This window comes from Fusarium proliferatum (genome assembly GCF_900067095.1).
Source record: "Fusarium proliferatum ET1 genome assembly, contig: FPRO_scaffold001, whole genome shotgun sequence".
Taxonomy (NCBI): Eukaryota; Fungi; Ascomycota; class Sordariomycetes; order Hypocreales; family Nectriaceae; genus Fusarium; species Fusarium proliferatum.
The window spans coordinates 4182439-4198849 of record NW_022194790.1 but is presented as its reverse complement, the minus strand read 5'-3'; the positions used below and the strand labels follow the sequence as shown (position 1 = coordinate 4198849).

Genomic DNA, 16411 nt, shown 5'->3' with positions numbered 1-16411 from the left:
CTTGCTCATCACACTTTGAGGTCCCCTCCAGGGGACAGGGACAGTGAGTGGTTTAGTGGACGCTGCGCCTGGCACTGACGGCGCCACTTTTAGTACCTACGTAGCCTGCCTACTAACTCAAACCATGGATAACGCGGTAAAGAACCAGCCTCTCTCGTCTTTCATCCCGCCCAGACGCAGTGGACAGACCCCCGGTCGATTTTCACCCGACTCTGCCCCGGGTGGACGAAGCGCCAACGACCAAAGCGGCCAGCATTGCGGAAAGTTAGTGTCCAGGTTCCCATGGATCTTTGGCGACCATGGACTGAGTTGCATGCTATGGATACTGAATGTCCCCAAGATCTCTTTGCCTGCCCTTAGACTACACATATAGACACTAATAACATAGAAGTAGACAGACCCATTCATTCATCTACCTACACATAGTAGGTAGTTACCTACACTATACTGCCTAATACCTACTAAGGTAGTCTCATCTACAACCTACCTACTCATTCAATCACTTAGCGAGCACACTCTTTGTGACTTTGCTTGGACCTGATTGCCCTCACCCTTAAGCGTCCCTCTCTTGTCTTCTCACCCTCTGGCCCGGACGTCGCCAGGACCAGGGAGCTCCAACTCAGCCTCATACGCCTACCTATTGTTTCCAGACATGACGTGAACTTACCTACCACATATTCGGTCTACTCCGTACCTTAACCTTGCATTATTACCTTGCCTTGCCTTGTCTATTACTTTCCTAGGATGCCTCATCTCATCTCAATCTCTAAAATATAACGACATACCTCACCTTTCCGCGTATGTCTCTAGCTCTATAGAGGATCTACCAATCTCACCCACCTTAGTAGCTTTGGACGTCCGTTCACCCCCGCCGCTCACAGTCACGATTTGCAAACCCGAACCCGAACCCGTCTCTCAACCCATTCTACTGACTGGGCACCTGTGAACGAAACTGAACCCAACTGCACTGAATTGACGGGGTCTTAAGAGTCTGTTCTCTCGCTAACAAGTTTATCCACCGTGCCTGCTTATGCTTAGCTGCTCCGTGCCTGTCGTCTGTCCTGTCCTCATCCGGACCCTGCCCTACCCATATTATTCCCTATGGCCTAGGGCCCTGCCATCAACGCCATCCACGCCCCGGCGACAATGACCAGGAATGAGTCCTTCAACCGCATCGGCTCGATCACGAGCTCTAGCAGAAGCAAAATCAGAGGTAGCAGCAACAGCAGAAGAAGCATCAGCAATGATGACAGTCCGAGCACCGTCGCAAGCGCCGAGAGTAGTACATACTCTGCGGTCACAGTGAGGTCCTCGTCACCATCTCAATCCCAATCGCTCTCACCCTCGACTGCCTCCACTACTCCCGCTCCCGCTTCCGCTTCTACTATCTCCACTCCCATTCCCACTCACTCGCCTACTCCCAATCCGGCACCTAACGTTGATGCTCTAACACCAACTCCATCGTCCTCCGCCGCTGCTCCCGTTGCGACAGCTTCCCCTACTGTTGTTGCTGCTACCACCTCTAATAACTCGACATTCTCCTCGACGCCTCGCCAGCAGCAACCAACCCTTACTCCTTCTGCTCGCCCAAACGCTGATGGCAATGCTTCATTGAGCAACCCGTGGTGAGTTTATAGTTGTGATTATGGTTCCGATAATATGCCGTTTCCCGTCTCCCGATCCCCTGCTGCCATCTCCCGCCCTGTCGCCGTTCATCTCGCCTCCCGCCATCCAGCTAAACGCTTTCCCGCATCTCACAGGTCCTCCTTCAAGGATGAGCCTCAGATCTCACCTACTGCTACAAACTTCGCCCCTCGCGCCGGCGCCAATGCTCATCCCAAAGACCGTCGCATGAGCGACCTCACCAACTATCGACGTGAGCTCGCCGTTCTCGAAACCTCCCGAGTCCCTCAGATCCACCAGATTCCGCCCACCGGCGGCGCGAGCCCTCAAATAGCACCGTGGATGAACCAACCTGGTTCCCCTTCGACCTCTTCCAACATGCCGACCAGTTTCTTCAACGATTCGAGCGACAACCTCTCCCTCGCCTCCCAGCTATCTCCGGGTCATCAGATCAGTAACCGTCAACCACATCAGCACCAGTATCCTTCTCATCCCTCGCAACACGATGCCCCCGAGGCTTCGTATTTCGATGGCAGACGCCCATCCGCCGCCAGTATCCTCACAGCGAGCAGCCAGGGCAGTAAAACCAGTATAACCAGAGGTGGTTTTCGCAAACTTCAGGGCTTCTTTGGCGAGGAGTTCCCTGGGCGCGATAGCTCGGATGGCAGCCTACCCACTTCGCTCGCGGGCAAGGACCAGCGTGGACGCTCTTATAGTCACAGCCGCCCCACACATAGAGATCGTAACTATTCCAATGCCACGGATCACACTCGCGATGCATCACCATCATCTTCGAGACCGAGAACTCCAGTTCCTGCACCAGAGGTGGTGCCTTTTCTATACCAGGACAACAGTGTACGTACCGCACCCGCCTCTGTCTCATCGTCCTGAACCCCCGGTGAACCCCCCGGTCTGGTCAACGATCGACACATTCCTCTCCGAAATTATCCCTTGGTTTTGTTTTTAGTGCCCAATTCAATCCAGCTGCCATCTCACTCAAGTAGCATTCTCACTAGCGTGCTGGCTCACTGACACCCATCTTATAGGACATCGCGCGATATGGCGAAGCTCCCGTCCGAGACATCATGACCGGACCCGATCGAGAGCGATATGTAGGTGATGGTTCCTCACAAATCCCCCCAAAGACATCGTCATCCTCGAGGTCGGGTCATTCTATAGTTCACTTACCCGGGCACCACCGACACCATAAGAGTAATGATGATCCTCGAACACTGCGGCCGACAATGAGTAGGGACGATACAGCGATTGGCACGCAAATGTCGCGCGATCGTGGGGGCAGTGGCGCCATGTACTCAACCAAATCTAGAGGCCAAAGCCCGACACCAAGTACTAGAAGTGCAGGAATGACTTGGAGCACGAAATCCTCCCAAGTTGATGGACAAACTTCACCCGGTCATCATCATGGCAAACGCGGAATCTTTGGACGGCTTAGAAGGCATCACAAAGATAAAGACGACATTGCTAAACTTCGCGACTTACCTCAATCAACAAGATCTCTCCAACCGAAGACCTCGAAGCCTGACTTGCACCGCCCAAGCGATGTATCGACGACTACATTACCGTTCTCGGGGACCTTTGGCCCTGGGGAGACGAGCGATGTCCCTGATATGCGACCAATTCCAGGTCAACGTGGCGCAACTTTCAATAATAAGTTCCCTTTCGCCAAGAAGGGACGAACCCATCGGCCTCAAGACTATGTTGACGATGCAATTGGTCCGACAGATCGTAACGATCCTAACAACATATATCATCTCGATACCAACCTGAACGATATGGAGGGCATCCTAACGAAACCTCCTCCACTTACACCTATGGATACTAGCTTCGTTAACAATGTCGAGCCTGAGCGCCACGATTCCATCATCTCCACAGCACCTAAAGGCCGTTGGGATGCTCCTGACAGCTGGGCAGTGCGACGCAATACCGAAGATAACTCATACCATGGCCCTGAGCCAGATGAGATTGGTAGCCCCCCTCGCCCAGAAGAGAAAGCATCGCCATACTGTATTCGAATCTTTCGCTCAGATGGTACATTCTCTACACATTCGATGCCTCTGGACTCGAATGTCACGGATGTCATCTCACAGGTTATTAAGAAAACTTATGTGGTTGACGGTTTGGAGAACTATCATATTATCATGAAGAAGCATGATCTTATCAGGGTTTTGACACCCCCTGAGCGACCCTTACTCATGCAGAAGCGACTCCTGCAGCAAGTCGGTTATGAGGAAAAGGATAGAATCGAAGATCTCGGCCGCGAAGACAACAGCTACCTCTGCAGGTTCATGTTCTTGTCTGCGAGGGAGAGCGACTTCCACGCCAAAACAACCGACATGGGCCTGGCTCGGGCTCAGAAGCTCAATTACGTGGACCTCTCTGGTCGCAACCTCGTCACTATACCTATATCCTTATACTCAAAGGCCATGGAGATCATCTCCCTTAACCTCTCGCGTAACCTCTCGCTCGACGTCCCACGAGACTTTATACAGTCCTGTAAACATCTTCGAGACATCAAGTTTAACAACAACGAAGCTAGGAAACTACCGCCCAGCCTGAGTCGAGCAAACAGATTGACCTTTCTGGATGTTGCAAACAACCGGCTGGAGCAGTTGGAGCACGCCGAGCTCAACTCTCTTACAGGGATGCTGAAGATGAATTTGGCTAACAACCGGCTTAAACATTTGCCTTCTTACTTTGGAGCATACCAGTCACTTCGTTCTCTTAATATCTCTTCTAACTTCCTGGACAAGTTCCCGACTTTCTTGTGCAATCTCCCAAGTTTGGTCGACCTGGATCTGAGTTTCAATGCCATTGCAACGATTCCTCACGAGATTGGCGGCCTGAAGAACTTAGAGAAACTGTTGATAACTAACAATAGACTGACACACGCTGTACCAGCGTCATTCGGACAACTTGTCAGCTTACGCGAACTCGACATCAAGTACAATGGTATCTCGAGCATCGACATCATTTCGGAGCTCCCGAAGCTTGAGATTCTTTCCGCCGATCATAACTGCGTCTCTGCCTTTGTTGGACAGTTTGAGTCCCTTCGCCAACTCAAACTGAACTCGAACCCCCTCAACAAATTCGAGATTGTTGCTCCTGTTCCTACACTTAAGATATTGAACCTGTCGAACGCTCAGCTAGCCAGTATCGACTCATCATTCGTCAACATGGTTAACCTCGAGCACCTGATCCTGGATAAAAATTACTTCGTTTCGTTGCCCCAAGAAATAGGTACCTTGAGTAGACTCGAGCATTTCAGTATTGCGAACAATTCCGTTGGAGAGCTACCGGCTCAAATTGGTTGCTTGACTGAACTGAGAGTGCTCAATGTCCGAGGAAACAATATCTCCAAGCTGCCCATGGAGTTATGGTGGGCAAATCGACTGGAGACTTTCAACGCTTCTTCAAATGTTCTGGAGCACTTCCCCAAACCTGCTTCCAGGGCACCACGGATACCAGGAGAGGAATCACAACCGGCGCCCCCTCCTGTCAATGGACGAGCTGCGCCACTCGGAACTCTGTCGGCCACAGCAAGCTCTGAAGAGTTGTCAGACGATCGAAGACCCAGTCAAAATTCGAGCACGCTTCTCAGTGTCGGACCCTCTCCCCTTAACGCTGGCGACCGCAAGAGCTCTGTCGTGTCTGTCTATGGGAAGGGTGGCCGCAAGACCTCAGTTGTGTCTAGATCAGCAACTCCGTCGGCCCCAACGCAAACTGTCAACACCAGAAAAGATTCCGGGATGTCATCAAGGCTTAACAACACATTTGCTGGATCCCTTCGTAATCTTCACTTGGCCGACAACCGTCTGGATGACGATGTTTTTGATCAGATCACATTGCTTGCGGAGCTCCGAGTGCTCAACTTGTCTTACAACGACGAAATCAGTGACATGCCACAGAGATCGATCAAGAACTGGCCTCAACTAGTTGAGCTTTATTTATCCGGAAACGCTCTCACGACATTGCCTGCCGACGATCTAGAGGAGTCCAGTTTACTACAGGCACTTTATATCAACGGCAACAGGTTTACCAACTTGCCAGCCGATATCTCAAGGGCCAAGAACCTTGCTGTTCTCGATTGTGGCAGCAACTACCTGAAATACAATATCTCCAACGTGCCCTATGATTGGAATTGGAATCTCAATCCGAACCTCAGATACCTGAATCTGTCTGGCAACAAGCGCTTGGAGATCAAGCAGACGAACACAGCCCCTCTTGGGCCTGGCGCCGTCAATCGTGAGGAGTATACAGACTTCAGCCGTCTGCTTAACTTGCGTATCCTGGGCCTGATGGATGTCACTCTCACTCAGCCCAGCATTCCTGATCAGAGTGAGGACAGACGTGTCCGTACATCTGGATCACTCGCTGGCCACCTGCCTTATGGTATGGCCGATACTCTTGGCAAGCACGAGCACTTGTCAACGGTTGATCTCGTGGTACCAAGATTCAACTCATCAGAAACAGAGATGCTCTTAGGCTTATTTGATGGACAAGCTTTGTCTAGTGGTGGATCTAAGATCGCTAAATACTTGCATGAAAACTTCGGACACATTTTCGCTGGCGAACTGAAGCAGTTGAAAACACGATCGAACGAAACACCGGTAGATGCACTACGACGCTCGTTCCTCCAGCTCAACAAGGATCTGGTCACTATTGCTATCCAGCAATCCGAGGAGCGGCCATTGAAGACGCATAGGGGCTCTGGCCAGCCTGTAATACTTACCAAGGAAGACCTCAACTCAGGGGGTGTGGCAACTGTGGTTTATCTCCAAAGTACGGAACTATATGTTGCAAACGTCGGTGATGCACAGGCGATGGTGATCCAGACAGATGGTACTCATAAGATGCTGACCCGCAAGCATGATCCTGCCGAGCCCAGCGAGAGATCGCGCATTCGCGAAGCTGGTGGATGGGTGTCTCGCAACGGCAGACTGAATGATCTACTCCAGGTTTCACGCGCCTTCGGATACGTCGACTTGATGCCGGCCGTACAAGCAGCACCCTATGTCAGCAACATGACTATCCGAGAGCAGGATGACATTATCTTGATTGCGACTGGCGAACTCTGGGAGTACTTGTCACCTGGTCTGGTGACAGATATTGCGAGAGCCGAGAGACAAGATCTCATGCGAGCGGCCCAGAAGCTTCGTGACCTGGCTATCGCATACGGCGCCTCGGGCAAAATTATGGTCATGATGATTAGTGTTGCTGACCTAAAGCGACGGGTTGAGCGATCCAGACTCCATCGCGGTGCTAGTATGTCGCTTTATCCATCTGGCATCCCTGATGACGCCCAGGTTCTCAATACCAGGAGGGGCCGAAGGACCAAGGGCGACGTTCTCGATTCATCCCTAAACCGACTCGAGGCAGAGATCCCAGCGCCTACGGGTAACGTGTCGATTGTTTTCACCGATATCAAGAACTCGACAACACTCTGGGAGATGTACCCCAGTGCCATGAGATCAGCTATCAAACTCCACAACGAGGTCATGCGTCGTCAGCTGAGACGAATCGGTGGCTACGAAGTCAAGACTGAAGGTGACGCTTTCATGGTCTCCTTCCCAACAGCCACGTCCGCACTGTTATGGACGTTTGCCGTTCAGATGCAGCTCCTCGATGTGAACTGGCCATCAGAAGTCTTGAACTCAGTGTCTTGCCAGCCTGTTTATGACAAGGACAACAGTCTGATCTTCAAAGGACTGTCGGTGCGAATGGGTATTCACTTTGGAGACTGTGTGAGTGAGACGGATCCAGTTACGCGACGTATGGATTATTTCGGACCCATGGTGAACAAGGCGGCTCGAATCTCCGCGGTCGCAGACGGTGGACAGATCACGGTCTCGACCGACTTCATCTCGGAGATACAGCGGTGCCTGGAGAATTATCAAGATACAGATCGCGGGAACGCTTCTGGCTCCGAGGATACCTTTGACGACGAGACATATGCTAGTGCCATTCGAAAGGATTTGAGATCTCTCACCTCTCAAGGCTTTGAGGTTAAGGAGATGGGCGAGAAGAAGCTGAAGGGTCTGGAAAACCCTGAGGTTGTGTACTCGCTCTACCCTCATGCATTGGCTGGACGTATCGAATTCCACCTGCAGCATGAGAGGAAGGAAGAAGGGGGAGGCGGTGGCGATAAGCCAGCTGTCTTGGCACCCGGAGCAGAGCTCAGTATCGACCCAGATGCAATTTGGACTCTTTGGAGAATCAGTTTGCGACTTGAGATGCTTTGCAGCTCGCTGGAAGGCAACGAGGCCCCAGGGCTACAACCACCAGAGACAGAACTGCTCGAGCGCATCAAGCAGCGTGGAGGAGAGGTCACAGATCGCTTCTTGTTGAACTTCTTGGAGCACCAAGTGAGCAGGATAGAGGTTAGTTTGAGCTGACCTACACATGAGTGGAACCTTACTGACAACGTTAGACCTGTATATCGACACTGGCGATGCGCCACCTTGCTACTGGTGGTGGCCCTATTAAGGAACTAGAAGATCTCCAGGGCCCAATGGCTGCAATCTTGGATATGTTCATGGCGCAGAGAAAGGAACTTGAACGATACAGAAGGAAATATGGTGTGCTGCCAAGCCCCTCCAGTAGCGAAGATGAAGATGACGACGACGACGACGATCCTGACACAGAGGAAGGGAGCGACACAGAGCAAGAGTTGTGATTGGGTTCAGACGATTGGTTTATTTGAACGTTACCCGAGCACTTATATATGCTATAATCACCCACGCGACACGAGGAACACGACAAGGGGAGGGTAAACAGAACGTTTTTTGCTTGCACGATTTACTTTTGGATGGGAAACTTTGTCTTTTTGAGTAGGTGCTGGGTTTGCTCTCTATATTCCAGACGCTTCGGTGCGAGGTGCTCATGTGTTTGCGGTTGGGTAGGGTAGGGTCGGGCTGGGGTTGGAAAAGATATTGGGTTCGAAGATGGCAGGGCAGGGCAAGGCAGGACGTGGCGTTGGGCTATGGAGAAAGCAAGGAAATATTGATACTTGGCTGCTTTGTCTGCCAGGAGGCTCACATACTATACTTTGTTGCGCCCAGTGTAAATTGGGATGATGGGTTCTTGTCTTTTCAGGGGTTATGGATGGCATCGAGGAGTCCACGCAAGCACGTATGCATTGTTTATACGATATGATAGGGCATTACAAAATCAGACGATGTAGTATCACAAAGCATGGCCTCATGCGCACACTCACACTGACTGATTATTGAACTGTGATGAAAGCAGACACTGACCTTGTGTCGTCTTGACGATCTGACTAACTGACACGCCTCAAGATCCGGATTCGGGGTGACATTCGAGGTCCAACCCACCAACCACCTGTATAGCCCCTGACCAGATTTCTGACAGCAGCGACATTGGCGCCCAGTCCAAGTATTTTGTCACCACCGATAGTTCCCTCCTCACTCTCATCTCCTGCAGCAGGAGAGCCAGGCTTGAGAATCTCAACACCGTCGTAACCCGTGACAACTCCTATAACCTGCCAGCCACCCAACACCTTGCGTGGGTTCTCTGCGAGAGCATAGTCGAAGCGCTCCCAGAAACGCGGCCAATAAAGTTGGTCTCCCTTTTCGGTCTTGTCGAAGACTAGAACAGGTGCCGCAAAATCAGGGTTGGGGCTGATGGGGAAAGCGATGGGACAACCAGATGGATTCTGCCCAAACAAGGTCAGCCCCGTCATACAACTCAAGACGTCGGCGTGGACGTCGATGACAGGAGTAGGGTCATCACGGGTGATGTAAGAGAGTTGCTGAAGTGCGTCACCGCCTGGGTAGTTAAGTGAAGAGAATAGGAGCATGACAGTGCTGCCTGCGAAGCTGACGAGGACCGACAAGGCGATGGCGGCAGACACGCCACGGTAGATGATGGATTTAGAGGCGCGAGAGGAGACAAAATTGGCGCCGAGAGCTGCAGCGGCAGTCAGAGACGGCACCACATAGAAAATGAAACGAGCCTCTTTATGAGGCTGAGCAGAATAAATGGCCACAAAGAGCAAGTTGGGGATCAGCAATGTCTGGGTAGCCCGTGATGTGCCAGGCTGGAGTAGTGCATACACTGCCAACGCTGGTACGAAGGGGTTAAGCAATAGCTTGGGAAGCGCTGAGGTGAAATAGTAATGCCATGGAGAAACGCCCCATTCTGACGAAGATCCAAGAATAGCGTTGAAGTAGAAACCCCATAACTCGGGCCATAGGGGCTTCTGCCAGAAATACGAGTCAATGGGCACCGAAATAAGCAGTGAAGAGATGAATGAGCCGAGGAAAGTGAGAATCAAGGGGCGCAGACTGATACGACCCGTGAAAAGGAGGTAGAGTCCTGTCGTGCTGAGAAGAACAGCGACTTCAGAGCGGAAGATGGCTGCCGCAATGACCAAGAGGGCGATGGCTTGTTTCTGACGAGCAGCAGACAGATGAGGTGAAGGTTGGGGAAGCAGGAATGCCGAAGCAAGGGTAGCTAGTCACAGTGAGCTGAAGGTTCTAGCATCGATGGTGTATGAGATGACTTACTGAGACAGAATGCGTACATGTTTGGCAACGTCCGGGAAACATAGTAGTTGATATGGAACTGACTCGCCATAAACATCACCCACCAAGCTGATACACCTGATCCATAAGCTCTCTTGAGAGAAGACTTGAAGGTCAAGAGCGCAGCAACATTGGCCGCACCAAGGATTCCTCGAACTATGAGCTGTGCATGCTGGAAGCCAACAAGAGCGACGATGGGCTGCCCTAGTCCTGCGAGGAGCACAGCACCGAGAAAAGTCCGGGGCACGGCGCCGGGAAAGGTGAAGTGATCGTAAGTATGGGAGAGGCGTTCATATACATCCTGGGTGGGTGTTCCGTAGATGAGTATGTCGTGTGCTGCTTGTATATTGAAAGACTCTTCCACTTTTGTATAGGGCGACACAAGTAGATGAACGAGTGGGATGGTGATGAGAAAACACGTTAGGAAAATATCTGGGAATATTCAGTATACCTCACTTTTACAGCGCAACAGGAAAACGATGTACCTGAAGTCTTCATCTTGGCTGATATAGAGCTCTTACTCTAGGTACTACGAGAGCTACTGTAGATACCTTGGAGCTTGGTCGTATTAGTTTTCAAGCAAAAGGCGGAAAGATCTGCAAGATGAGAGACGCCGCCGGATCAAGAAAGTCTCTCCATATCAAAGTAACCGCTGTAAAAAGAAATATAATAATTCATCAGAATTCTTTTGTTCAACATGAGTGAATGTATGAATTGCCATGAGCTTATTACCTCTTTAGGGGGTCCTCGGATCGGTCTAACAAATCACCCGCCACAGAAGGAACACTCCCCGTCGTCACCCCCTTCCCCAGCAGTACCTAGGTACCTAGGTAGGTAGGTTGCATCGACCGTTCAAGCCACCATAGCAAAAGGTACGTACCTCGAACTGCATGGGAGTCCTTACATGAGGTGGGATAGGTAGTTACACATCATCACTAACTACTACCTCAGCTGCAACCAAGACCACCATTCTCAACCCGTTTTGACTTTCAGTGCCGTCGCCCAAAATGTGGTTCTTTGGCAGTTTTCTTTACGGTAACAATACTCCTGTTCTCCTTATTCAGAGCCCATCAGCTAATATAGATCCTAGTTTGTATTCTACTCATCAACGCCGTCGCTGTCCTCTCCGAAGATCGTTTTCTCGCGCGCAGTACGAAACCCTCCCTCCCTGACTCGAGCGAGTCTGTATAGCCCCGCGAACCTCATATCTGACCTGACCTCCCAGTCAATCTCTCTCCCGCTTCTTACGACCCTGCGTTCGGCGCTGGCCCCGATGCCAGCGTCAAAGCCAAGATCATCAATCTCATCGCGAGTGTCCGAACCATCATGAGGAGTACGTTCAACGCCCAAACCCACAACCGCGCAAACATAACGAGCTACTACTTACTGCGCCTTTTGCAATACGAGGAACTAATGTAGCAACAGTGCCACTGATCTTTGTCAATTCCGTTATCATCCTTTATGAGCTCATACTTGGTTGATTAGCGCTATGCCACCTACATACAAGGCGCAGCTGTAAAAAGAGGGCACGGTAGACTTTTCTAGGCATCAATGGAGTCTGGCTAATCTTGGAACTGGAGTTTTTGTTGTTGATGCGAATTACGGGAGGTCCTGCGTGGGAGTACTACTCTTTGATATGAATACGATATGGAACGAGGCAGGACGAGATGCGGAACCCTCTTCATGATATAGTAGTGAAGGTAATCTTATTGCATACGTGTGATGCTAAACTCGACATGTGCATATTGTCTCGGACGTCATCTCCTCAGTTCGCTCATAGGCGTCTTATCTTGTTCGAAATATACCCAAATAGCTAAATGCATCAAGGCCTGTCCAAGCCTACGGAGGCTTCCGAACAGGACCTCCAAACACCTATGTATAATACAACTGCCACGCTATGGGTGGTCTTGTTCAGCCCTCGATCAATGTTTGTCGACCAAGCAAGCCCATTCGAGCAGTAATAACCAAGTTTGCTTTCTGCTCCATGCACCCTTGTTCCATCTTCTACTTGATACCTTCTGTAATTAGGCCTTCTTGCCTTCACATAATGCAAGCTGTGGCAAACCTGTTTTTCCTGAGACTAAGGACAACAAAATGCCAGAGACCCGAATGCTGAATGCTTTTGAGGACCATCGTCGCCCTATTATGCTCTTGTCTCATGCAGTGAGTGCTTCATTCAAAGCGCATGGGTATCCTGCCATCCACTAACACGCCCCCTGACCACAAAGATGTAATACATTTCAAGGTTCCTCTTCCCGTATGTATACGTGATAGGTACGTTCATGTTGGAGTTACGAAAGTAGATTCGTGCTCTTTTTACGTCCCAAGCTGAAGCTGAGGCGATCCTTGAGCTTGTCGTGTTTATCGCCTGCATCGCCGTTAGGCGTATCAGGCGTTTGCCCTGCCGATTTGTCTTTGTGGAAAAGCGAGAAACTTCTCCTTGACATCGACTTGCTACCACGTTTGGTTCGGTCGAGAATTCCATTGCTCTGAGGTGTTCCGTTTTCTTTCTTTCTAGCTTCCTCTTCTTGTGCTGCAGACTTCTTGCTGGCTTCCAACACTTTCGCTAGTTCATCGTTCTCATTTCGTCGTGCCTGTATCGCTTTGTAATTGTCTTCTCTTCGTTTCTTCTCGTCAACCTTGGCCTGTTTCTCTCGCTCCTTCTCCGCGAGTTTCTCGGCCTTCTCGGCAGCTTCACGCTCCTTTTTCTCTCGTTTCTTGTCCTCTTTCGATTTGGCTTCTTCTTTCTGCGTAGTGACACGAGTCAGGCCATTTGTTGCAGCTGCAGCGGCTGCTGGGGGCGCAGGATCCGGTTGGGGAGCTGAAGGCATGGCTGGTGCCGTACTGGCATGGGCAAGATTTGCCATCGACTCGTGATGCGTCAGGGGCGACATGGGCTGCGTTGCTTGCCGTCTCAGAGGCGCCGTATCTAATTTGTCCCCGTTCTCCTGAGCCAGATTGGCTGCTTCGCTAGCGAGTTTTACCTCCTCCATGCCCTCTTTTTCTTGCTCCTCTCGCACTTTCTCGAATGTGGTTTCCTGGTAGAACAAAACGTACGCGGTTGCCATCCCTGGCTTGTCACCGAAGAAGTTGCGGACAAAATTCTTGTCCACCGGTTCAACCATCTCGTCGTCAAACAGGATCCACCCCCTGCCCGGAACCTTGATGATAGACACGTAGTGACCATGGTAGGCATTACCACCAATGTGGACCACTACTGCATACAGTTCGTAGAGTCGATCCGGGTCTTCGGCATTATCTGTCGTGTTGAACATGCGCAAGTGGTAGGGATAGACGACCCTATGGAAGAGCTTTTGCAAACGACTGTAATCTTCGGTATACTTGAACCGCTTCAAGTGGAGCGTTAAGATCTTGGGTAACCGCTTTACCTTCATTCGCTTCTCGGCCTCCTGAAGGCCACCACAATGGTCGCAATGGAACTTGTTTCTCTCACAGAGCATCTCCTCAGCTGAAAACTTTCTTAAGCAAGATGTCACTGACGAATGCTCTTCCAAGTCAATGGACAAATCAAGAAATGTCTCATCGCGCTGAGAAGCAGTCTCGCAAGTCAAGCACTTGGTTTCTGATGTGAGAACGCCTTCAAAAATGTCATGGACCCATCCTGTTGCTGGGGAACTTGACCCAGCTACGTGATTTACCATGGCAGATCCAAGAGCGTGTCCCACTGAAGTTGCCAGGCCATCAATGCCGTCAGCTGGCGCCTGCAATTGCATCTGGCGAGCTGTGCTCTCAACGGTGTTGATGACATCATTCAACACCAAGCCGTAGAACTCATGAGCGTCTTGGTGCATTGAGTTTCGAAACATTTCATTGTCGCGCTTGAATATCTCGAGGAATCGTTGGGGACTGAGGACTCCTGTGTGGGTGTTGCTTTCCAGCAAGGCCAGAAAAATGTCCTTAAGTCCAGTAAATGTGCATTCATTCATGCCATAAGAAGTGGCATTCTCTCGTGCCAATTCCAGGATGGGCCCTTTGATCATCGCTTGTTTCTTCTTGTATTCGGGTGTATCAGGTTTGTCTTCAGGTCGAACGCCAACCTGTCCAGGCAACTGTTGATTCATGGCCTGTCGTTGCTTGATTACTTGGGATGTACTAAGACCCTTTTGTTTCGGCAAGGTCTCGACAGGGTCAGTGGGTGGAGGTCTGATAGTGATGGGAACCCTTGGTCGGCTGCCGTTTGTCTCCGAGGGCATAATCGGGGGGTAATTGACAACATTGTTCCTGAAGGATTCGGAATAAAACAGAGCCTGAACGATCGAGTTGCAGTAGCTACACAAAAAGTCAGCATCGTAATTTGGCTGTATGATGTCTCACCCAATTCATACCATGTGTTCCCAAACTGTTTTCACGTTAGCCTAGTTCTTGCAATGGTAACGTATCGACGATGATGAAAATAACAACAACTCGGGCGGGAGTAGGTAGGGTTCGACGTACATTCTCGAGGCCGAAAAAGCGATCGGCGCCATCGTCTCGAAGGGGAGCTGCATTCTGGAGCATCTTCTCGAGCGGCGTGAGGTCGAGCACGGGCTCTTCCTTCTTCTTTGCGACAACATCTTGCTTATTGGGTGTAGTGGTCGTGGCCTATGAACCGAAAGTGAGAGGGATTTTGTCAGTCATCAGAAGTAATCTTGGCGCAACTTAGAGTGAGCGAGAGATGGGGTTGGGACAGCCCAGGGCAGAAATGGAACAAGGAGCGAGTCCAAGACATACAGTGCCAGAACCCTTTATTTTGTTGAAAAAGCCGGCCATGGCGATGTTGTGATCTCTCCGTTGAGGCAAGTAATTCAGTCGGAAAGCCGTGGATGGGTGAGCCGATCGAGGGACGTTATCAAGGCCGACCCGCACGCAACAGCTGCGCAGCAGCAGCACTCAGCGAAGACGATCGCAATTGAGACGAGGGACCATTCGCGAATGGCTTCGTATCTTCTGAAATGGCCAAAGAGTCGCGCAGGACGGGAAAAGTTGAGAAATTGCAAGCCAAGTCGGTTTTAGAGTTGCCGAGTTGTGAGCGAGGATGGATTATGGTGCTGGTGTTGGCTGCTGGACGTCCTGGGGAAAGCGAGGCGCGGGTATGTGGCGTGGATGCGATAGCGCCGGAGTGAACTACTTGCGGTGATCTAAAAGCCGAACCGGAGACAAGAGACAATCGATGGTCTTGGCTAGAGAGAATCAGATATAGGTCGTTACCAAGCGAATTCAAAGAGATGGGTGCAAACGAGAGGTGTCAAGTTACTGAAACTGCAAGAGAGAAAAGGCAGGCAAGACAGCTACCAACAGCAGAAAGACCGACTGACTGACTACCTTACCTACCTATCTTAGGTAGAACCACAGGCGCAGTCGAGGCAGGTAGGGATGAAGGGTGGCGGGAGGATGTCCTAGTACAGTACTGTATGTAGAGGTCGAGTCCGGGGGAAGTAATAGTGGAGGAGGAGTGACCTGGACCCAGGTCAGGTTCAAGAAGGAGAAGGATGGACCAGTGGCCTCGTGGTTGGATGGTGCCGTGCCCCAACATGGTAGGTGCTGTAAGCTTGTAAGGTCCTACCTACTACTTACCTGTGATGTTTTAACTAGGTACTAATGTGTCTCTGTAGAATTTCACTTTTCAACGGCGCTGGATCATGTATAACATGGACAGTACGTAACGGTCTCCTGGGCAGAAGAAGTCATGATGAGATTAAAGCCTAAATAAGCCGACTATCGGTACGTACAAAACCCGTTGACAAAGCCGACCCGGATGTTTCCTCTTTGGCGCATAATTTTTCGACAATGCTTGAATTGAGTGGTCGATACCTCCAGCAACGTTCTACAGCCGGAAGTGCTGCCGTCTCGACTCTCCTCTCCTGCATCGAGCTACGAAAAGGGCCCAGCTCGCGCAAACCCCAGTTTGCCTAGACCAACGGAGCCCCCAAATGACCCCCTCCAACTCACTAGGCCGTCATGATGGTGTCTCGCGAGTGGGTCCCCCAGAAAATACCATCCCAATATCAGAGCTAGAAACGGAGCGCGTTAACTCCTTGTTAGATCAGAAGGTAGAGAGACACCGCTCTCGGGTTTTCAGGAGGTGCTTGTCCGAAGAGCTGAGAGCCTACATCTGCCAAGTGTTTTTGATCACATAAAATGACATATACGCCTTTGCACTCTAAAGCGGCTAAACGACATCATTGTTGAGGAGGGTCCTGCTTGGGTTTACCTTTACTGGGGGT

The 16411-nt window shown here is 50.8% G+C and overlaps 4 protein-coding genes across 4 annotated transcripts; 2 read left to right on the top strand and 2 right to left on the bottom strand.

The window, feature by feature from the left end:
• Positions 1–1146: 1146 nt before the first annotated feature.
• On the top strand, positions 1147–8317 carry FPRO_00712 (putative adenylate cyclase; the record flags this gene model as incomplete). The annotated part of the gene is made up of 4 exons (XM_031223381.1): positions 1147–1625; positions 1761–2478; positions 2670–8021; positions 8072–8317. The coding sequence occupies 4 exons, from the start codon at positions 1147–1149 to the stop codon at positions 8315–8317; spliced, it is 6795 nt and encodes a 2264-aa protein (XP_031075759.1).
• A 603-nt stretch (positions 8318–8920) lies between these two features.
• Positions 8921–10685, bottom strand: FPRO_00713 (uncharacterized protein; the record flags this gene model as incomplete). Its single annotated transcript, XM_031223370.1, has 3 exons — positions 8921–10116; positions 10170–10619; positions 10673–10685. 3 exons carry the CDS (start codon positions 10683–10685, stop codon positions 8921–8923), a joined length of 1659 nt encoding a protein of 552 aa, XP_031075758.1.
• Positions 10686–11194: 509 nt separating this feature from the next.
• FPRO_00714 (uncharacterized protein) lies at positions 11195–11668 on the top strand (the record flags this gene model as incomplete). The annotated part of the gene is made up of 4 exons (XM_031223359.1): positions 11195–11222; positions 11278–11337; positions 11413–11520; positions 11613–11668. 4 exons carry the CDS (start codon positions 11195–11197, stop codon positions 11666–11668), a joined length of 252 nt encoding a protein of 83 aa, XP_031075757.1.
• Positions 11669–12478: 810 nt separating this feature from the next.
• On the bottom strand, positions 12479–14957 carry FPRO_00715 (uncharacterized protein; the record flags this gene model as incomplete). The annotated part of the gene is made up of 4 exons (XM_031223348.1): positions 12479–14477; positions 14534–14547; positions 14643–14789; positions 14919–14957. 4 exons carry the CDS (start codon positions 14955–14957, stop codon positions 12479–12481), a joined length of 2199 nt encoding a protein of 732 aa, XP_031075756.1.
• Positions 14958–16411: the final 1454 nt, after the last annotated feature.